The following is a 23,296-nucleotide window of genomic DNA, read 5'->3' on the forward strand; positions in this document are numbered from 1 at the left end:
TAGCCTTTAGTTTACTGTGGAATTGGCAGATACAGCTAATATCTGCATTAGCTGAAGCTAAGGGTTAGAGCAGCAAGCCATGTTATACTTTACCCTCTTTCTATTTAGATATCCCTTGTGTTTATTCTACATATGTGGATTCTTTTTATGAGGGTATTTTGAGTGTGTGTGTGGGGGAGGGGGGGCTGAAGGGAGATATAGCTATGCCTAGGGAATTTTTATACCTGTCCTTCTCTGATTTGCTGTTTGCTAGCAATAAGAAGGATGGCGGATATGGCAAAAATAGCAAACAAAGCATGAAATGGTTGTTTTCCTAGACACAGTTTTATTAGAAAAGTTTCTTACAAAAAAGTGTTTTTCCATATTGAGACCTGAATCAAGGTGTCAGAAAGCTGGACTCACTTTTAGGACCAAAGGAAAATTAATTTACCGGTACTCCAAACCAAACAGAAAAAGAAAATGTTGCCAGATGTTGTATGGGCAGTTAATGGGGGGAAGAAGGCGAGATGCTGAGCTGAGGGAGAGACATGAAGGGAGAAGTGAGGGAGAGATGTTGGACCGAGAAGAATAGGCTTAGAAGAAAGAGGTGTTGGTCTCGATTGGGGGGGATGAGAAAGGGTTAACAGAGAAATAATGGACCTAGGGATAGAAGGGTGGAAGGGAGGGATAGATGCTGGACAATGGAGTTCATGGGGACCTGGGTTCCTCCACTGGGCTCAGGCCTTCTCCAAATCTGCAGCACCAATGGTTGGTGGGGTTGCTGAAGCCCCACCAGCCAAAGAAATTTACTACCGAGTCATCCCCGTCTTCCTCAGCAGCAAGGAAGTCGGTGGCATTCCTCCAGCCACCAATGCTGGTGCTCCCCAAGTATGTCCTCTGGCAAAGTGGGGGAGGGGCTGGATCTCCATAGAATCCCCCCATTGTCCAGCATCCATTTTCTATTTATAAATGTTTATTAACACAACTACAATAATACTTTATCCTAAACAAAAAGAAATAAAAGAAATGGAAATTATTTTTCTACCTTTGCAGTCTGGTTTCTGTTTCCTCATCTTCTCATCATTCTCTTCCTTCCATCCACTATCTGTCCTCTCTGCCTCTTCCATATGGCATCTCTCTCTTTCTATGCCACTTCCAGAAACTGTCTGCCTTTCCCTTCTATATCTCCCTCTCCTCCATTGGTCTGGCATCCATCTACATCCCTCCGCTCCCCTCATGGTGTGGCTTCTGCCGTCTTCCCTTCCATTTCTCCCTCCCTCCCAGCAGATTTTAGCATCTCTCTTCTCTTTTTCTCCCCTCAGATCTGGTATCTGTCTCCTTCCTCCTTTCCTAACCCCCAGATCTGGTATCTGTCTCCTTCCCTTCCCCCCTTGCTCTGGCATCTCTCTCTCTCTCTCCTCTCCCTTCCTCCTTTTCTTCTCTGGTCTTCCTTCTCAATTTTCTGCCACTGTCTAAATTCTTACTATTCAGTCCTTAATTTCCTTCTTTCATTGTGTCTACTTACAGCTTGCCATCTCTTTACCTCACCCCCTTCCAGTATCTAACTCTTCCCCCAGTCCAGCATGTGCCCTTTTTTATCTTTCCTCCCCACTTCCAGCGTCTGTCCCCCCTCTCACCCGCACACTCACATTCAACATCTACTCCCCTCTCTCATCCCCCCTTCCATTCAATGTCTGTCCTCCCTCTCATCCCCCCTTCCATTTGGCATCTGTCCCCCTCTCTCACCCCCCCCACTTCCATTTGGCGTCTGGCCCCCTCTCTTTTCCCCTCCCCCACTTCCATTCGGCGTCTGGCCCCCTCTCTCACTCCCTCCCCCACTTCCATTCGACGTCTGGCCCCCCTCTTTCTCCACACAATAAACCTAAAGCAACATTCAATCCAACCTCTTACCCTCACTGGGGCATCTGCCTTTGCGGACACTTTCCAAAACCAAAATTTTCTCTCTCAGACGGACCCTGATGGGGAAGTTGTTCTCCCTAGTTGCACGCAGCAGCCCTGAACCTTCTTCTCTGACTCAGCTTCCGATTAATGCCAGATTGCATCAGAGGAGAAGCTTTGGGGCAACCATGCACATGCAACTAGTGAGAATGGCTGGTGCATCTGGGCCCTTCTGGGAGAGAAAACTGGTTTGGGAAAGCGCTGCAAAGGGGAAGGGAGGCACAAGGCCCGACAATGGGAAGAGATGCCCAGACAGCGGGGCCCAGGGCAGCTGTCCTGTTTGCCCTCCCCTAACTCCAGCCCTGGTCATACCACCACACTGGCAGGCCTCCCCTGATGTTTTTAGGCCCGAGGCACGTGCCTACTGGGCCTACCCTTTAATCCGGCACTGAGCAGGACTCAGAATTTTCATTTACCGGAGTCGCACCTAAGACCTATCTTACTTTTTTTTCCCCCACCTTCACAACATTTTCTTTGAGTTTGGGGGAGGAGGAAGGACATGACTTCATGAGATCTCAATTTCCTGTCAATGCCCCCATTTCTGTAAGCTCTGTTCTCATCTGCACAAGCCTTGAACATTTTAAAATCATAAGTGTTCTATATTATGGCCTTATGAGGAGGTATATATATTTGAACTTTTCCTTTTTAATTTTCTAAAAATTTAATTTTGCCTTTTGTACTTAGTAAAAACTCTCTTTCTGTCTCTCTCTCTCTTTTGTGCAAGTGAATTAACTTGTAATTGAGAAATAATAATAATAAAAAAATAATGAATGAATAAAATTGTAAGTGTTCAGAACTTGTGCGGTTAAGGTAGAGCCTGCAGGATTGGACAGGGACAGAACTCAATGGACATGGGACGGCTATATTGATAACTCACGGGGATAAATTTGTCTCCATGCCATTCTCTATGCAGGATCCTCTCCCAGATCAGCAGGTGCACTCTTCAGAAACTTATTTACTAAGGATTTTTCCTATTTTGTGTCATCAGTCAAAGAAACCTTTAAGTAAATCAGTTTCTTAAGAAAGTGCTTCGCAACACAGACCCCAGGGTACATTTAGCCAGTTGACTTTTCAGAGTATGTATAAGTAACATAGTAAATGATGGCAGATAAAGACCCGAATGGTCCATCCAATCTTCCTAACCCATACACGCTTTATAAATTAATCATTTAATTTAAATGGTCCTTTTTCTTAGATATTTCTGAGCCAGAAACCCAGCGCTCTGCCCAGTAGTGTGCTTGGGTTCTATCTACTGGAGTCTCCATTCCAGCCATCGAAGCCCTCTCCAGCCTGTCCTCAACTGAATGTCCATATACGGGACAAATACTGCAAGTCTTCCCAGTATAAGCCTTAGTTCCTTCAATATATACCCATTATATTCTGATTAGAGATCCTCTCTGTTCATCCCATGCTTGTTTGAATTCACCATTTTCCTCTCCACCACCTCCCTCAGGAGCGCATGCCAGGTATCAACCACCCTTTCTGAAATATTTTGTTCTACATTAATACCCTTTCAAGTATTTGAACATCCCTCTTTCCTCTAGGGTATACATATTCAGGGCTTCCATCTTCTCCTCATACATCTTTTTGCACAAATCTACCATTTTCATCATCTTTCTCTGGACCGCTTCAAGTCGTCTTCTGTCCTTTGCCAGATACGGTCTCCAAATTTGAACATAATACTCCAAGTGGGGCCTTTCTTCTGCTGGTCAGGCCTTTTTCTATACAACCTAGCATCCTTCTGGCAACAGCCACCGCCTTGTCACACTGTTTCTTTGCCTTTAGATCTTCAGACACTATCACTCCAAGGGTCCCTCTCCTCATCCGTTCATATCAGCCTCTCACTTCCCAGCACATATGACTCCTTCTGATTTCTAATCCCCAAATGAATTACTCTGCACTTTTTTGCATTGAATTTTAGTTGCCAGGTATTAGACCATTCCTCTATGTTTTGCAGATTCTTTTTCATATTTTCATATTTTTCATATTTTCCACTCCGTCCTTGCCCCAGAACTCTTCCTGCAACAGCAACTTCCTGTTCCCGCCTAGGCGGGCGGTGGCTGCAGGAAGAGTTCCGGGGCAGGCCGAGGTTAGAAGTCTCCTTCGATCAATAAAGTGCCGCGGCTGCCATAACGTTTAAAATAATAGCGATCGGGGGGGGGGGGGGGGGGGAGCAGGTGTGAGGAAGTCCGGAGCTGCAGGGCTGGCGTTAGAGGGACTAAGAGCTGATGGTGCTGCAGGGTCCCGCGTGGGGGGGGGGGGAGGGAGGAAGAAAGAAGACTAAACAAAGCATTGGCAATTTGGGGGGTGCAGGTGTGGGGAAGTCCAAAGCTGCAGGGGAGAGTGTTGCTGTACCCAGATGGAGGGAGAAGGAAGATGAGGGAGGGAATGAAAGGAGATGCCATGGCTTGGAGGGAAGGAGGAAGGTATGCCAGACTAAGGGAAAAGGAAGGGGGAGATCTCAGAGCATGGAGGGGGAGGGAAAGATGGAAGGAAAGGAGAGAAATGCCAGAGAGTCAGGGAAGGGCAGATACCAGACTGTGGGGTGCGAAGGAAAGAAAGGAGAAGAGAGAGATGCCAGAACATAGGGGATGGGTTGGTGACAGAGAGAAAAAAAATGGAGAGGTGGTAGAGCTGAAATCAATCATGTACAAAGGAGACAAGGGGCACAGGATAGATAGTTATGAAAAGAGCATAGAAAGAAGGAAGATGTATGGAAGAAAGAGAAGGCAGACATTGGATGGAAAGGGCAGAGAGGGCAGTGACTGGAAGGGGCGAGACAGAAGGTGAACAGTAGATGGAAGGGGTAGAGAGAGGGAGACACTGAATGGAAGTGTGAGGGAGAGCAGATGCTGGAAGGAAGTGGGGAGGAGAAAGAAAAAAGGGCACATGCTGGATTGAGGGACGAGGATAGAGTTAGATACTGGAAGGGGTGAGGGAAAGAGGTGGCAAGCTTTAGGTAGATAGTAAAAAAGGACATTGATGAGAGGGTAGTAAGACGTAATCTAGACAGATGCAGAAAATAAATTGAAAAGGAAAATGAGGGAAAAAAGGGAAAGGGATTGCAGAGGAGAGTTGTGGGAGAGGGAAGGAGAGGAGAGAGATGCCAGACCAATGGGGGTGAAAGGAGAGATGGAAGGGGGAGGCATAAAGTTTCTGGAAGGGGCATAGAAGGAGAGAAGATGCCATATAGGGGAAGAGAGACGGCAGACAGTGGATGGAAGGAAGAGAGTTACAAGAAGATGAGGAAAGTAGAAACCACAGAAGACAAAGGTAGAAAAAAATTTTCTTTTTATTTATTGCTTTAGGAGACATGTCACTGTTTCTGTGGTGTTGCATTGTATGCAGAGTCCAGCATCTTACTGGTTCAATTTAACCTTTGTCTATGTATTTCTATTTTTCCCCCCTTTTACAAAACTGTGGAGCGTTTTTTAGCGCCAGCCGTGGTGGTAGCAGCTCTGATGCTCACAATTCTATGAGCGTCAGAGCTGTTACCACTGTGGCTAAAATCCACACTACAGTTTTGTAAAAGAAGGAGGGGTTAGTTTGTGATGACATATTCCATACTAGGCGAAGGTGTTTTCTGTGTTCTGTGTGTTCAAAAGACATGGTTTTTTTTGTTAGGCTTGACTGGAGGATTGATCTGTACTAGTCTGGCTTGTTTAGTTTTACAATGGGTGTATTGATGTTGTACTGCTCACTGCAGTATGTAAGATGCTTCTTTTTCCTAGGTACTCATGTGTGACATGTGGCTTGTTACTAAAAATCATGTTTTCTGTACAGATGGGGGGGTGTCAAAAAACGATGGGCCCCGGGTGTCACATGTACTAGGTACGCCACTGACTACCACCCTCTGGCGTCTGTCCATCCATAAGTTTCTAATCCATTTCACCACTTTGGGGTCCTAGCTTTAGCCCGTCAAGTTTGTTACAGAGCCTTCTATGAGGAAATGTGTCAAAGGCTTTGCTGAAATTTAAGTAAATAATATCTAGCATATGACCTTGATCCAATTCTCTGGTCACCCAATAAAAAAATTCAATCAGATTTGTTTGGCATGAATTACCTTTAGTTAAAAAGCCATGTTGCCTTGGATCCTAGTAATTTCACTATCCTTTCTTTCAGCAATGCTTCCATTATTTTTCCAGTAGCCAAAGTGAGGCTTACTGGCCTGTAATTTCTCACTTCATCTCTGTGACCACTTTTGTGAATAGGGACCACATCCGCTTTTCTCCAATCCTGTCTCCAAAGATTTGTTGAACAAATCTTTAATAGGACGTGCCAGAATCTCTCTGAGCTCCCTCAATATCCTGGGATGGATCCCATCCGGTCCCATTGCTTTGTCCACCTTCAATTTTTAAAGTGGTTCATAAACACTTTCTTGCGTGAATGGCACGGTATCTACTCCAATCTTGTCTGTAACTTTGCCAGACAATCTCGGTCCTTCTCAAGGATCTTAAGTATTTGTTTAGCATGTTGGTTTTTTCCTCATCACTCTCCACATATTGATACATATCATCTTTTAGTCTCGCAATTCCATTTTTCATTATCTTCCTTTCACTAATATATCTGAAAAAATAACATTTGCAAATCAAGAAGGCACTGTATTCAAATCTCTTATAATTATTCATTGTGGATATCCTGACTGGTTGGGCATGTTCTGAGGACTGGATTGAATAGCACTACCTTAAGGTGCCTTTGGAAATCATTGGCAGAGCTAGCATTATCTATTTATTTATTTAAAAATTTGTATACTGCATACGACTATGCAGTTTATATATCACATACATAAAATCTTGTTTCCCTACGATTTCCATATATAGCATAGACATAAGAATATAAGAATTGCCGCTGCTGGGTCAGACCAGTGGTCCATCATGCCCAGCAGTCCGCTCACGCGGCGGCCCTCTGGTCAAAGACCAGCATCCTAACTGAGACTAGCCCTACCAGCGCACGTTCTTGTTCAGCAGGAACTTGTTTAACTTTGTCTTGAATCCCTGGAGGGTGTTCCCCCTATAACAGCCTCCGGAAGAGCGTTCCAGCTTTCTACCACTCTCTGGGTGAAGAAGAACTTCCTTACGTTTGTACGGAATCTATCCCCTTTCAACTTTAGAGAGTGCCCTCTCGTTCTCCCTACCTTGGAGAGGGAGAACAACCTGTCCTTATCTACTAAGTCTATCCCCTTCAGTACCTTGAATGTTTCGATCATGTCCCTTCTCAATGACTGGACAACATCATAAGCATCCCCCCATTATAAAATGTCAATAAATTGAGTCAATACAAATTTCACCAATTAAGAAAACATGCTGTAAACCTTTGCAGCATCCCCTTGATAGGAGAAGCAGAGAGGCAATTGCCTCTTTATTTCATGTATCACCATACCTGGGTAGAGAGTTGCGCGGGGACAGAAATCCCACCCATCCCTGCCAAGGATCCTCTCTGTCCCCACCCATCCCCGCAAGGAATTACTTCCATCCCCGCCCACCCCATAAAAAGCAGCAATTACTTCTGACAGGATCATCAATTCCACAGTTTCTTTTGTGTTTTGTGCTGCTGTTTTCCTTGTGGAATCTCTTTGGAACCCTTTTTTTGTTTTCTGTTCAGGTAATTAACTTATAAACCCCCTCTTTTACTAAGGCTGACGTGTCCATTATATTATATGGACGAACTCTGCTTCCAAAGCCTTCCATCCCCATGGGAGACCCATTGGCCAGAGGGGGGTCCCCCATGGGAGTCCTGTGGGTTAGGGGGGATTCCCGCGGACCCCCGCAATCCCCATTCCCGTGCAGATCTCTATACCTGAGTCACCACCAATCTGTTCTCTCATCCCATCTAAACCTTTATCCTGCCTCTTGCTCATACCTCTTCCTGCCAGACTTCACCCAGTCTCTTGCTCATAGATCCACCCCATGCTGCCTTCACCTAATCTCTTTTGCACTCATACCGTCATGTAAGAGTGCTTTGCAATCTGCCCCCTGTTCCGATTGCTTTTCTATTTGCAGAGCTGCCTCAGAAACGGTGCATCTCCTCCCACTTCAGTATTATGATCTGGCTCTTTGTAAGCTGGAACCGCACAGTGCAGATAGTTTGTCTTGTCTCTTGATTTTAAGTTGTGCGAGACATGAAACTCACTTCCTGCACTGCACTTCTGAACCTTATGGCTCAAGCTTACAGAAAGTCAAATTGCAGTGTAGAAGTGGGCGGTATACTGTTTCTCAAGCAGTTCTGTAAAAGAAGAACATTGGTGGGGGTGGGGGGCTGGTGCATGAAATCTCAGGCAGGTTATAAATTCTAGGCACCATAGCAATCTGTGATTTGTTGATCCTTGTGATAAAGAGGATTTTAATAATATGTTTGGGATTTCAGTTTTGAGTTTTCAGGACTTTGTAGCATATGCTATCCAGTCCAGGTGGTTTTGCTAATCTTAGTTTTTGTTGGGGGTTTTTCCCCCCCTTATTATATCTTTCACATTCACTGAGATTTGATCCATGTCCTCTGTACTATCAAGATTAAATATCCTTTTTGTATGGCTATCTCCCTAATATCCTTTTCCAGTGCAATAGGTGTGTTATTCTGGACAAGCGGGTTATCTTCCTATGGCCTCGAGCCATATGCAGAAGGACATGTGTGGCACAGTGATTAAAGCTACAGCCTCAGCACCCTGGGGTTTTGGGTCCAAACCCATATTGCTCCTTGTGACCTTGGGCAAGTCACTTAATCCCCCCATTGCCCCAGGTACATAAGGTAGATTGTGAGCCCGCCGGGACAGACAGGGGAAAATGCTTGAGTACCTGAATAAATTAATGTAAACCGTTCTGAGCTCCCCTGGGAGAACGGTATAGAAAATGGAATAAATAAATCCACTCCACATTTTTTCTGTGCTCTTTCTACTTCACTGTGAGCTTAACTGCCACCTGCAGTTTTTCCCTTTTTCAAGCGAGCCAGAAGGAGTGTTTCTATTCTGCTCTCCCTTTTTCTTATTTTATTTGGTGTGTTCAACTTTTATTTGATGTTTTCAGTGCTTGGAGCTATCACCTTGGTTTCATTTCAGCTCTGCCTGTGTAGAGAAGTAGACTGTGGTCTGCAATTTACAGGCTGATCTCTGGTGGTACCTGTTAGTCAGCCTGCACAAGTATTTTTGGAATTTGGAGCTGTCCCCGCTTTTATTCCTTCACCTTCTGCTTAGCAGGGGTTTGAATGCAGGCTGTTAGGCTCCCATAGAAGGCTCAGCAGTGTCTTGCAGGGTGCCATTTCTTACCATCCCCCTTCTGTTAATGTGTCCATTGGTCTGAGTGGGTGGGGGTGCGATCAGACACCATGTCTGACTGGCAGCTCAAAGATCAGCATTAAAGAGGCATTTCCAGCGTAAGGCAGTGATTCTTCTCCTTTTGTAAAGGGCTATTGTAAAGGGCTATTGTAAAGGGCTGAGGCAGGCTGCAGTACATTGACAGCACAGCATTGACAGTGAGTAAAGCAGTTACAGCTACAGCCTATGAGATGAATCAGGGAGGGGGGGAAGTTCTGAGAAACAGGATTTTGAGGGTTTCTGCATGTTCTTCTTCCTTCCCCCCTCCTGAAAAATCCTAAATGTGCCTTTTTTAACTTGTTAGTGGGGGTTTTAAAGCATTTATAGATCTTGAATTTTTAGTTCTTTTTTTTTTTTTTTTTCTCAAAAGTTCCCTGTACTTCCAAAACTTCAATTTCTGCCTCAAAACTGGTTGGGATGGAGTCCTTAGGCTCTTTTATCACAGATTCATACCGGGATTGTACAAATTCTGCATCTCAGGAGTGTCTTTGCGCCGCATGGTGTGGACCGATGAGATGGGAGCGGCCAGCTTAACCTTTCCTCTGTGTACTAAGATGATAAAAAGGGCCCCGCAACCTAAGAAATGCAAAGTAGAGTCATCACAGGGTGACTCAACGCTCCCTGGTCCAGATGCCTTCTCAGACTTCTTGAAATTTTTATGGAAGGCCATTCATAAGAACTGTGTTCCTCCTGTGCAGTCCCACTGCATGCCGGACTTGTATTATCAAGGCATCCTGGGTGGTCGTAACGATGGATATCAGTCTCCTCAGTTGTGGAACTCATTGCAACAGTCATACAATTCAGGGGGGATGCCTTCTCAGAAGAATTGGTCGATCAACAGGCTGTAACTATGTGCTATTCGGTTGGCTTTGATGAAATTGCAGAATTCCCAAGGCACATCGTCTTCGCAGTCTGTCACTGTTCAGAACTCAGGAGAACTCTCTCCAGGGGGACACAGATAAGATGATAATTTTACTGATTCCTTACTTTCGGCAGATGTTCCTCACATGGCAGGGGACTGGACCGTATGTTGGCATATTTGATCTTGTTTTGGCATCAGAACCTGGGAACTATCCCAAGGTTCTGCATATATTTTAAGTCCACTGCTTTGCTGGATCTACTATCGGAGTCTCTACATGGGCTGAATTTGGAGACCAAGCCAGCTCCTTCTACTTCCTCCTCCCTCAAGTGTGGAGTGAGGGTTCAGTCCTCGGTATTTCCCTAGCATCCAGACATTAATGTCTTGATTTCAGAGAATGGGATTCTCCTGAAGGTTCTCTCAAAGTAGTGAGCAAGGGTCATTGACGCCATTTGTGAAAGCTTCAGGTTTGAAAATAATTATACATGCAAAATGACACCAGCGCAAGGTTTTAAAAATTATAACCAAGATTTATTGAATTATTGTTTCTATTTTTCCATTATTAGATCAAAAGAACAGCATCATTGCTTACCGATTGCGCTAATGGGAGATCTTTAATAGTGGCCAAAATGCTGGCCTTCTCCTAACGGTCTCGTTTTTCTAGCTCCAGAGTTTCTATTATATACTGTTGGCTTTTCGGTGACATCATCATCATAATAGCCAATAACAATTTTATGGGTGGTCTTAAAAGTTTAGACAAAGGAAAAAATAAATCCCTCCATGTTTCCATGTTTAAAAGTTTAGAACAGTACATTTGATTTCTGAATTAACATTATTATTCAAGAGAATCTACAATTATTAACATGGTGCTGAAAAATTCTCAACCTCTCCCTAAATTGACAGTAACTTTAGTCTGGAAGAGGAAAGCTGACAGCTTCATGTTACACACAGTGATAAGCATGGGCTTCCAATGCCCCCCTTCCTATGCTGGAGACTGAAGCAACAGTCTCTGACTCTAATTACTCCCAGATGTTGCCTCAGGTTTTTCCTTAGTGTTTCTTCAGGTTTAAAATATATAAAATATGTTTTTTTCAAAGCAACACACTCATACACTTCATTTATACTTTGCTTCATTCACTCTTTGCTTGGCCAAGCTTTTCCATTCAATAAATCATAATTTTCATTCAAAACTACATCCAATTCAGTTTGAGACACGTTATCCTTCTTTACCAGTCTAAAGCAAGCCCATGTGGTATTAATTAACACCACGAGGCTGGGAGCGGGAAAACTCAGAGAGGACAAAGACAGAATATTATTCACTGGCCCAAGATGGTGGCCGAAGACAGGACAGATATAGTACACACAAAGAACCCAAACTGGATTCCATGTAATCATGATTTCCACCATGATTTGGCTCAACAGCAAAGTACATACACAGATATTATTATGCTTTCCCTTATATTAATCCTTAGTGTATTTTTCTCTGGCCTTAGCTACATTATATTTAAATTTTTATTCACCTGTTTTTTCGTACGCTTCTATTTGGACGTGGTCCTTAACTAACACAGATGTTTGTCTAATTAGAATTACCCAGAATCATACGAAAAACTGGCCTTTTGTAGAAAAAAACTCCACAAAAAAATACTGCACTTATCATGTCCTAACATCCATTCCCATTTCCGTCCCATAACCAGCACCCCCTGCTGGCCACGAGCCACTACTCAGTAGCGAGAGCCTTGTCCAGGCTGTATCCTGTGGTACAGAAATGTCAGTAACTTTAGTCAGCCTATAGTGGATTCCTTGGTTGCACAGGTCACTAAGTGCAGCACACTTCTGAGCAAAGGTGATATGGTGCTCAAGGATATGCAGTACTATAGAGTAGATGTGGTTCTTGGGAGACTTTTTGAGGCAGTAGCTTTGGGAGTCAAAGCTGCCTTGGTGGCATCCTTTGTCACTTGTGCTTGTCTGTCTAGACTACGCACATTGGAGAGTGAGGGATATGATCCCCCCCCCCCCCCCCCAGCTACTTTTATCAGGTGTGGATTATATAGCGGACACACTGTATGACATTATACATGTCCTGGGTAAAGCATCAATTTATTTCATTTCTGCTCATAGAATGCTCTGGATCAGAAAATGGGCGGGCGATTCCACCTCAAAAGCTGCTCTGGCCAGACTGCCTTTTAAGAGGCAGCTTTTATTTGGAAAAGGCCTGGATGAGCTCATAAAATGTGTGGTGAACTGTTGCCCTAAAACCATGCCTAATAGTAGAGACAGAACCTCTAGATGTTCAAGGTGCTCTAATTTTTGTGGCTCTAAGCGCTCTCAACAGTATTCCAGTTATATGTTGCTGAGATTCTCCAGATCCATGCATAACCAGACCTTTGTGTCCCATACTGCTCCATCTTCCAAGAAATGGCAATGACTAAGCTGAGGGAGGCCCCTTTTCCTATTTTGTCCAACCACTAGGTTCTAGACATCTTTTAGTCCGGCTATAAGCTGGAATTTGCCCATCCTCTGATGGATTGGTTTGTGGACTTGCCCGTAGAATGCCCAGAAAAGGCGGTCAAAGTTCAAACCACTGTGAGAAGGTTACTGGACATTCAGCCTATAGAGCCTGTGCCGCCTGAAGACTCTGGTTCAGAGAGATATGCCATATACTTCATCATGCCAAAGAAAGGCTCTGACGATTGGAGACCCATTGTGGACCTTACTCGTGTAAATGCAGTGCTCAAAATTCCATGCTTTCACATGGAGATGGTTCAATCTGTCATTGTAGTGGTGTCCCCGGGAGAATTCCTAACCTCTCTAGATCTGACAGAGGCCTACTTGCATATTCCTATTTTCCCAGAACACAAGAAGTTTCTCAGATTTCATGTTCTAGAAAATTATCATCTTTATCTCTACCCTTTGACCTGGCAACAGCTCCTCTCATCTTCACCAAAGTGATGGTTGTGGTTGCAGCTCACCTGTGCAACTGCAAGTGCATCCATACTTGGGTGACTGGCTGATCAATCTACTTGTCTGAGCACCTTGAAATAGCAGGCCCCTCTCGCACACGAAACGACCACTTATTCACCTTTCCCTCCCTAAAAGGCTGCCTCTACAAGAGATTCATTGATAGAACCCTAGCATTCCAAGCGGGCAAATGGAACAATTGCCTTACCGCCCTCATCTCCAACTCCCCACCCTACCACCTGTTTAGGAAGTCACTAAAAACCTACCTCTTCGACAAATTCCGCTAACGCTGCCTTTCCTCCTTCCCTGCCCCTCCTGACCTCGATATGCCTCCATTCCCACTGACTTCGCCCCCCTCCCAAGCCACTATGGCCTCTCTTACTCAATCTCTGTCTTATCTAATTGCCCTGCCTTTTCATAGCCTCATATTTAACATCTCTGTAAATGTATCACCGCTATAACATGTAACATCGCTGTATACGTACAGTCTCTTCTTTAGTATATGCCTTTTTATTACTGCCATTTATGTAACATCTCTGTAAATGTAACAACACTGTAATATGTATCATCGCTGTAAATGTACAGTCTCTTCTATTGTTAACCGCATTGAACTTGCATGGTATTGCGGTATACAAGAATAAAGTTATTATTATTATTATTATTGTCTGACATCAGGACATTGTCTGAGGGTCAGCGCACAATGGATCAGATGATCTGAGTCCTGGAGGATCTGGGTTGGAATGTAAATTACTGAAAGAGCAAATTGGCACTGACTCAATACCTAGAGTACCTGGGAATCTTGTTCGACATGGCTGCATCTATCTACCAGAGGCACGCAGATAGAAGCTGTGCTCTGATTTCTTGTTTCCTAGACAACTCTGCTCTGTTGGCAAGGGGTCTATGGCTGCCACAATAGATGTGGTACCTTGGGTGAGAGCCCACATACATCCTCTCCAGCATGTATTACTCTCACATTGGTGTCTCCAAATGGATGTGTTAGACAGAAGTGGCTACCCTGGACATTGGAGGCTCAGGTTAGCATGGAGTGGTGGTTCCATCCTCAGTCCCGCTCCAGGGGCATAACTCTTCAGATTGCTTCCTGGGTTGTCATAACGATGGATATCAGTCTCCTCAGTTGGGGATCTCATTGCAACAGTCATTCAGGGGCGTTGGATGCCTTCTCAGAAGAATTGGTCGATCAACAGGCTGGAACTATGTGCCATTCGGTTGGCTTTGATGAAATTGCAGAATTCTCTAGAAGGTCAAGCAGTCGGTCTCCTCTGACAATGCTACAATGGTGGCATATGTCAATTGCCAGTGAGGCACCAAGAGTGCATATGTCTGGAAGTCTGCATGCTCTTTCACTGGGTGGAGTGTCATCTCCAGGTGCTATTGGCAGCACATGTTGCAAGAAGCACATTTTGCAGGAGTGGGGACAGTGTTCAAGTTGACTCCTCAGTGGACAGACCTTCGATCCGGACTAGTGGAGGCTGTCGATGGCAGCATTTCAGGCCATTGTTCATCGCTGGGGGCATTCATGATTCGACCTCATGGTAACAGCAAAGAACAAGAAAGCAGATAGGTTCTTCAGTTGAAGATTTGAGCCCAGAAATGAGGGTCTATATTCTGTATTCCAGCCTTGGCCTCAGGGCCTCCTGTTATGTCTTTCTTCCCTGGACCATGATAAGCCAAATCCTTCAACAGAGTGCAACTCATCAGGGAAAGGTCATTCTACTGGCTCCAAATTGGCCTCCCAGGCACAAAGATCTGATACATCTTCGCAGAGGTCATTGCCTCAGGTTGTAAATACATATGAACATCCTTTTTCAGGGTCCAGTATGCATGGAGGATCCAGATTGCTTTGCTCTTACAGCATGGCTCTTGAAGGCGAAGCATTAGAACGCAAAAGATATTCAGAAATGGTCATTGCCACCTTTTCAAGTCTAAGAAGTCTTCTACAGTCTCTGCATGTGCTAAAGCATGGAGGACTTTTCAGCAGTGGTGTTTCCAGGAACATGTGAAGTTCTCCTGTTGGGATAAATCGGTAAATAAAATCAAAGATTAGATTAGACCTCATAGAACCACGTTCAGGTCCCATAAAGGGAATGGAGGTTTGGTTGGTGGTCTGATGCAAAGAGCACCTTTTAGAAATCTGGTGATGTCAAGATGAGATGCCAGCGTAGGTCTGTGGTCCTGAGCTCTGAAACAAGAGAATCCTGTGACTTGGACCTGAAGAGAATCCACGGTGAGGACCTCATCGACGCCTGCTTAGAGAAAAGCTAACACCACTGAAACTGGAGCTGAAAATGGATCCACACGTTCCTGGAAACACCACTGCTGAAAAGTCCTCCATGCTTTAGCACATGCAGATCTTATTTGGACATCTTACCCCCTTTGATCAAAAGTCAAGTGGTTATCAGGTTACGGAAGCCAGTGGTACCCATTTTGCCAGTTGCTTGAGGAAGGGATGGGGAGGGGGGGTGAGGGTAGGGTGTGGGAGGGTCATCAGTTGGAGGATGGGGGGGATTGGCTGAGTCTGGGTTATAAGAACCCAAACTGGACTCTACTTGCCTCACGTTTAGCTTTTCGCTGTTTTGTCTTTGCGTATATTGGAAAATGTATCTGCTGGTTTCTTTGTATTTGTCTGCTTTAATAAACAGTTTTGTAAAAAAAAAGATGCAGGAATTAAAGTCACTAAAGTTCTTTTTGAGCCGCAAGATGAGTCTTGGAGTTTCAGGCTCTTTCTTGTAGAGACTTTCCATAAAATTTCGGATACTGGTGTCTCTCTACGCACTGTCCCTTCTTTTCTGCTGAAGGCAGTTTCAGCGTTTCATGTTAATCAGGAAGTTTGCTTACCTGTATTCCAGTCCACAGGTTCTAGGAAACAGGACCACATTTTGAAGAAGTAGGATGTGACAAGAGTGCTTCTTCATTGTCTAGAAGTCACCAATGAGTTTAGACACACTGACCATCTGTTTGTGCTCATTCATTCAACTAAGTGAGGCACGTCTTCTTCCAAGGCCACAATTTCTAGATGGATCCATAAGGCCATTTCGTCAGCCTACATTATCAATGGGAAACTGTCTCCTGTTTCCAGCAAGGTGCGCATTCAACAAGGAATGTAGCTTTGTCAAGGGCAGAAGCTAGGGCCATCTCTCCAACTGAGATTTGTAGACTTGCTGACTTGGTCAACTCTACACACATTTGCAAAGTTCTACAGGGTGGATGTTGCAGCAAGAGAGGACTGTGCTTTTGGATCCTCTGTGTTACGGGCCAACGCAGTTAGCCTGCCCTTGATTTCTGGGACTGCTTTTGTACATCCTGCTTCTCCAGAATGGCACATCTAATGCACTGGAAAAAGATTAGGTTCTTACCTTGATATCTTTTTCAATAGATAGGTGTCATTCTGGATCCCTGCCTTGTCCTTCCTGTGCCTGCCTGCTGCCTCATTCTGTTTATTCTTGTATTTTGCCAGTTAGCCTTTTGTGCCCTGAAGAATACTGTATAATATGTTTCTAGCATCTTCAGGGGTACTACCTGAGCTCTTTTGGTGCTTCTGTTGGCTGTTACTTGTTTGTTGAGTGTTCAAGTGTTATGTTTGATCAGAACAGTTGATTTGTTTGGGAAATTCACATTTTTGTCCTTACTTCTCATACTTTCGATGGAGCTCTTGCATGCTTGGGTACTAACTGCAGGTAGCAGTAGAGTTCCGGTGAAGTAGGAGGATCACAGAAAAAATCCAGAGTGGATTCCTTCTGCATATGACTGGTGGCCATGGCGAGATAACCCGCTTGTCCAGAATGACACATCTGTCTACTAGAAAAAGTATTGGCAAGGTAAGGACATAATATATTTTTAGTAAAGACGGAAGCAGAGAATTTAGTCTCTCTACTATGTCTTTGTTCTCTGAGTGTTCAGGGCAGAACTGAATCAGTTTGATACAAGAGAAAAGCTACTCTGTTTTCCTGATATTTATATTTTATTGGTTTTTTTTTTTTTTTTTTTACTTCAAGCAAATTGAAATGGGAAAGAAAGAAAACAATGCTTTGGATGAACCTGTTTCACACTGGAGGTCGAGGTTAACTCTAAATGTTATGGTAGAAGATTTTGTGTTTGATGGATCATCACTCCCTGCAGATGTACATCGATACATGAAAATGTAAGTAACATATTAACTTATTTTAAAACACAAGTATTGCATTACTGTAACTGTTAACTTGTCTAAATTTGTTTAAACTTTTATCTACTTGTCACCTCTTCTTGAACTACTGTAATAATGATTTAATACTGATCAGTAAAAAAAAAAAATCTCTTTACATTTTGGATGCCTAGCTCTTCTGACAGCAGCTATACAGATGATTTATAAGACTGTTATGTTGCTTTTAACTTTCCAAGTTTTGAGGTTTTTATAGACAAGGTTTTAATTTTATAGAAAAAAATGGAACTGTACAGTGAGGAGGAGAAAGTATTACGCTAGGTAAGGATATGAACTAGTGCTGCCCGATTCAGGAAAAAAAATTTTGATTCGATTCAGCCTATTGAATCGATTTTTTGATTTGATTCGATTTTCCAGTCCAATTGGTGTTTTTTTGTTTGTTTGTTTGTTTTTTTTCAAACATCCTGGTGGGTTTATTTTATAGTCTCTTCACCCCTTTTATAGCCTCTTCACCCCCTTTGCCCTCTCCTACCCACACTGGTGCTGTGGTATAAACAAAAAATACTTTTCCTCTCTGTTAAATCCTAGCTCACATTTGCGGTCTAACACAGTTCTGGAAGGATACACATTTCAAATCTGACATACTGTAATCATAAAACAGAAAATATAATTATTTTTTCTACCTTTTTGTTGTCTGGTAATTTTTCAAATCATGTTGGTCCCAGGCTCTGGTTGTCTTCTAATAATTCGCTTGCCAGGGTCTCCTTCTTTCTTCTTTCTCCGTGCTAACCATCCATCTTCCATCTCTGTCCTTCCCTTCCCTCCCCCGGAAGTCTGGTATCTTTCCTTTTTATCATCTCCATCCCCCCGCAGCTGCAGCGATGGACCCCATCATCCCCAGATTCACCATCTCTCCTTTTCTCAACTACACTTTCATCCAGCATATCTCCCTCCTTCCCCACCACACCATCCCTTGTGTCCAACTTCTCTCTCTTTCTGTTCCTTCCCTCCCTAAATCCCATTGTCCATCTCTCTCCCTCTCCTCTTTTTTAGACCCATTATTTCTTCCCTTTCCCTCTCCCCAGTCCAGTATATGCACATCTCTGAACCCCCTTCCCTCCCTCCATGTACTTCTACATCAGGGCCCCTCCCCCAAGGCCTGCATTTTCCCCCAGCTTCCCCTGTCCACCATCCATCCTCCCTCTGAATCCCTTATCTATCATATCCAGCATCTCTCTTCTGTGTCCCTGTCCCTATTCTCCTCTCCAACAGTGTCCCCTTTGTGTCCCTGTTCCTATGCTCCCTCCAAGCCCAACATCTTTTCTCTGTTTCATGTCTTTCCCCATATCCAGCTTCTTCCTTCTCTCTTCCTTACCTCCTGTATCCCCTTCCCCAGGTACAGGCTTTCGCCTACTATCTCTCCTGCCATCCTGCACCCTGTCCATCTACTTTGGAGCAGAATCTGTCCCTCTTGTACCCTTCCTTTTGTGGTCTTGCATTTCTCTCTCCCTCTCTCCATTAGTCCAGCACCTCTCCTCTTCTTTCCTCCCCCTCATTTTGGTTTGGTCTCTCTCTTCCATTCACTTCACCCCAGGTCTGGCATCTCCCCTGCCCTCTCTTACTCTTTCTGCACGGGGACACCAGGAAATTCTTTTTCACTGAAAGGATGGTTGATCGCTGGAATAGTCTTCCACTTCAGGTTATTGAGGCCAGCAGCGTGCCTGATTTTAAGGCCAAATGGGATAGACACGTGGGATCTATTCACAGAGAAAGGTAGGGGAGGGTCATTGGGGTGGGCAGACTAGATGGGCCGTGGCCCTTATCTGCCGTCTATTTCTGTGTTTCTATACTCTCCCTGCAAGCCTGCATGTTCCCCCAGCTTTCCTGCTTTTTCCTTAAGATAATACAGCAGCCTGCAGGATTGCTGGTGCTATAGCGATCCCTGCAGCTGCTGTCGTCCTCAGCAGCACATTCTCTCTGCTACAGTCTCGCCCCTCCTCTGACGTTAGGGGCAGGATCGCAGCAGAAGGAACGTGCCGCTGAGGATGACGGCAGCTGCAGGGATCACTATAGCACCGGTGATCCTGCAGGCTGCCGTATTAGCTTAAGGTAAGAGCGGGGAAGCAGGGGGAACATGCAGGCTTTTCCAATTGACCTTCCCCCCTCAAGCAGGAGTGGCAGCGGATGGTCAGCAAAGAAAAGAGGCAGTGCTGCTGCACTTGCTTACATACGGCTATCTGGACTCCGCATAAATTGTCTCATTTTAAGTCTTCTGAGTCAGGTAATTGCTGGTCCTGCGCCAAAGAAAAGGGTACCTTTCTGCATCAACTCTACTACTGTACCCTGATTTACCCTTTTTGGCAATCAACATGGAAGATGCTGAGCAAGTTGTTTTGCACTAACAAACCGCTCACACTGGCTATTGTTATCCTTGGTAGCAAAAGTCTTAAGCAAGATCTGCCTGCTGGTGTCTCAAAACTCTTCAACATATTACTGCAACTGGCTCTTAAACCAGTACTTCAGCATGGCCACACTGACTGACCAGTTCAGGGTCCTGGGACGAAAGCTGAAGCAGAGCACACGGAGGATAGCATTCTCGGAGATCCTGCCTGTACCGAGAGCAGATGCAAAGAGGCAGGCAGACCTCCAGGCTGTGAATGCATGGTTGAGGAGATGGTGCCAGGAGGAGGGCTTCCACTTTGTGAGGAACTGGACGTCCTTCTGGGGAAAGAGCAAGCTCTACCAGCGGGACGGCCTGCACCTGAGCACAGCGGAAACTAGACTACTGGCAGCCAATGTGAGGAAGGAGATTGAGAGGGCTTTAAACTGAGGAGAGGGGGAAAGCCGACAGCTGATCTGATGTTGACGCTTCGGACAACAGTATCCAGAACAGATGCTGAACGGGCTGACTGCAGGGAGGAAGCAGAGGGACCCGGAGGATCTTATGATCAGACAGCGAGGGAAACATCAGGTAAAGGGAGCTTGCTGGGAGAAGACTAAGGGGCATGGAGACACAGGGGGACTGGGTGGCACGAGGGCGAAAGCTGAAGGCAATATAGAGGTACCACAAGGCGAGGGGGATCAAACAGAGGCTCAAGGGATGATAGCCCAGGAGGGGGCCGATAGGGCTAGAAAACCCAGAGGAAAAGCGGGGAAGTGGGGTGGCGGGAATGTGGGGAAGCTGAAAGCTAAGAGGGTAAAGGCTGAGGGCAAAGCAGAAGCACAGGGAACGGGAGAACTGCCCAAAATCCAAGGGCAGGCGGCCCAGGTAAATGCAGAGGTGGAGGAAAAACGACGGGACCTACGGGACCTGCGGTGCTTATACGCAAATGCAAGAAGCCTCATGGCCAAGATGGGTGAACTAGAAGTCATGGCCAAGGGGGAGGACTTAGATATAATTGGAATTGCAGAAACCTGGTGGACAGAGGAAACTCAATGGGATGTGGCGCTGCCGGGGTACAAGCTCTACAGGAGGGACAGGACCCACAAGAAGGGGGGAGGCATAGCACTATATATAAAGGACTCTATCCACTCGGTCGGGATGGATATGGCAACGAAGGCAGAGGGGCTGGAATCGCTATGGGTCAAATTGCCGGGAAACAAGGGTGCAGGCATAAAACTGGGGCTGTACTATCGCCCACCTGGTATGCCAGAAGGAGTCGGACACGACTTGGAAGCGGAACTGAGACAGGAATGCAGGACTGGAAGTGTAACAGTGATGGGGGACTTCAACTACCCGGGAATAGACTGGAGTACGGGTCACTCCAACTGCACTAGGGAAACAGGATTTGTAGAAGCTGTGAGGGACTGCTTCATGGAGCAACTAGTCAAAGAACCGACGCGAGGGGGTGCTACTCTTGACCTCATCCTAAACGGATTAGGGGGGCCTGCAAGAGGGGTAGAAGTGGGAGGACCACTAGACAACAGTGATCACAACGCGATCAGATTCACATTAGAAAGGGGGACACCCATAGTAAGGAGGACCGCAACAACTGCGCTCAACTTCAAGAAAAGGAACTATGTTGCTATGAGGGAAATGGTGGGGAGGAAGCTCAGAAACATCTTTAGGATGGAGACTGGGAAGCGCCTGGACCCTATTCAGGGACACCCTGCAGGAAGCACAAAGAATGTACGTCCCCAGTTTCAGGAAAGGCTGCAAGAACAAGCGATCAAAGGACACAGTTTGGATGTCAACTGAAGTAAATAGGGCAATAAATGACAAAAAAGTATCCTTCTGGAGATGGAAAAAGGACCCAACGGAGGAAAATCACCAGGCGCACAGGAAATGCCAAAAGGAATGCCACTGAGAGGTTAGAAAAGCGAAAGGGGAATACGAAGAGGGGCTGGCCAGGGAGGCGAAAAACTTCAAGGCATTCTTCAGTTACATAAAGGGGAAGCGACCAGCGAGAGAGGAGGTGGGGCCGTTGGACGATGGGGATAGGAAGGGAGTGATTAAGGAGGATAAAGAGGTAGCTGAGAGGTTGAACACGTTCTTCTCGTCGGTTTTCACGAGCGAAGACACATCTAATATACCGGACTCAGAGGAGCTCATGAGTGGGGAACAGGCCGAAAAATTGGAGCACATAGAGGTAAGTAAGGAGGATGTCCTCAAACAGATAGACAGGTTAAAATGCGGTAAATCACCGGGCCCGGACGGGATCCACCCAAGGGTTCTGAAGGAACTAAGACAAGAAATAGCGGGCACAATCCAGCATGTTTGCAACCTATCCTTGAAAACTGGTGAGGTACCAGAGGACTGGAAATTGGCGAATGTCACACCTATCTTCAAGAAGGGATCGAGGGGTGACCCCGAGAACTACAGGCCGGTGAGCCTGACTTCAATTATAGGGAAGATGGTGGAAGCTATGATCAAGGACGGCATTTGCGAGCATATCGAGAGGAATGGCCTACTGAGAACAAGCCAGCACGGATTTTGTAAGGGAAGGTCGTGCCTAACGAACCTTCTGTACTTCTTTGAGGGAATAAGCAGTCGGGTGGACAATGGGGAACCCATAGACATAATTTACCTCGATTTTCAAAAGGCTTTCGACAAGGTGCCACATGAAAGGTTGCTTAGGAAGCTGTGGAACCACGGGGTGGGAGGGGATGTGCACAGATGGATCAAGCACTGGTTGTCGGGTAGACTGCAGAGGGTCGGAGTGAAGGGCCAATATTCTGACTGGCGGGGAGTCACAAGCGGTGTGCCAAGGGATCGGTGCTGGGGCTGTTACTCTTCAACATATTTATCAATGACCTGGAAAAGGAGGCAAAGTGCGAGGTTATAAAATTTGCAGACGATACCAAACTGTGCGGCAGAGTTAGGTCCAGGGAGGAGTGTGAGAACCTGCAAAGGGACCTGGACAAGCTGGAAGACTGGGCAAACAAATGGCAAATGCGCTTTAACGTGGAAAAATGCAAGGTCATGCATATAGGGAAAAAGAACCCGTTGTTCAACTACAAATTGGGGGGGGGGGCATTATTGGGAGACAGCAGACTTGAGAGAGACTTGGGTGTGCTGGTGGATGCATCACTGAAGCCATCTGTACAGTGCGCAGCAGCCTCGAAAAAAGCCAACAGGATGCTGGGCATCATAAAGAGGGGCATAACAACCAGGACGCGGGAAGTCATCATGCAATTGTATCGAGCGATGGTGCGTCCACATCTGGAATACTGCGTTCAGTATTGGTCGCCGCTCCTCAAGAAGGACATGGCGGTACTTGAGAGAGTCCAAAGGAGAGCAACGAAACTGGTAAAAGGGCTGGAACACTGCCCATACGCCGAGAGGTTGGATAGGCTGGGGCTCTTCTCTCTGGAAAAAAGGAGGCTCAGGGGAGATATGATAGAGACCTTCAAGATCATGAGGGGCATAGAGAGGGTGGATAGGGACAGATTCTTCAGACTGAAGGGGACAACAAGTACGAGGGGGCATTCGGAGAAACTGAAGGGAGATAGGTTCAAAACAAATGCAAGGAAGTTTTTTTTCACCCAAAGGGTCGTGGACACTTGGAATGCGCTACCGGAGGAAGTGATCAGGCAGAGTACGGTACAGGGATTCAAACAGGGATTGGATGGATTCCTGAGG

At 45.6% G+C, this 23,296-nt stretch overlaps 1 protein-coding gene across 1 annotated transcript in view; it reads left to right on the plus strand.

Moving 5' to 3' along the window:
* Positions 1 to 23,296, plus strand: part of CLPTM1L (CLPTM1 like) — a 332,661-nt gene that overhangs the window by 84,343 nt on the left and 225,022 nt on the right. Inside the window, exon 4 of the mRNA XM_033929667.1 lies at positions 17,072 to 17,217. Within this exon, the coding sequence (XP_033785558.1) occupies positions 17,072 to 17,217 (146 nt within the window). The remainder of the gene's footprint in view (positions 1 to 17,071; positions 17,218 to 23,296) is intronic.

This window comes from Geotrypetes seraphini, chromosome 2 (assembly GCF_902459505.1).
Source record: "Geotrypetes seraphini chromosome 2, aGeoSer1.1, whole genome shotgun sequence".
NCBI lineage: Eukaryota > Metazoa > Chordata > Amphibia > Gymnophiona > Dermophiidae > Geotrypetes > Geotrypetes seraphini.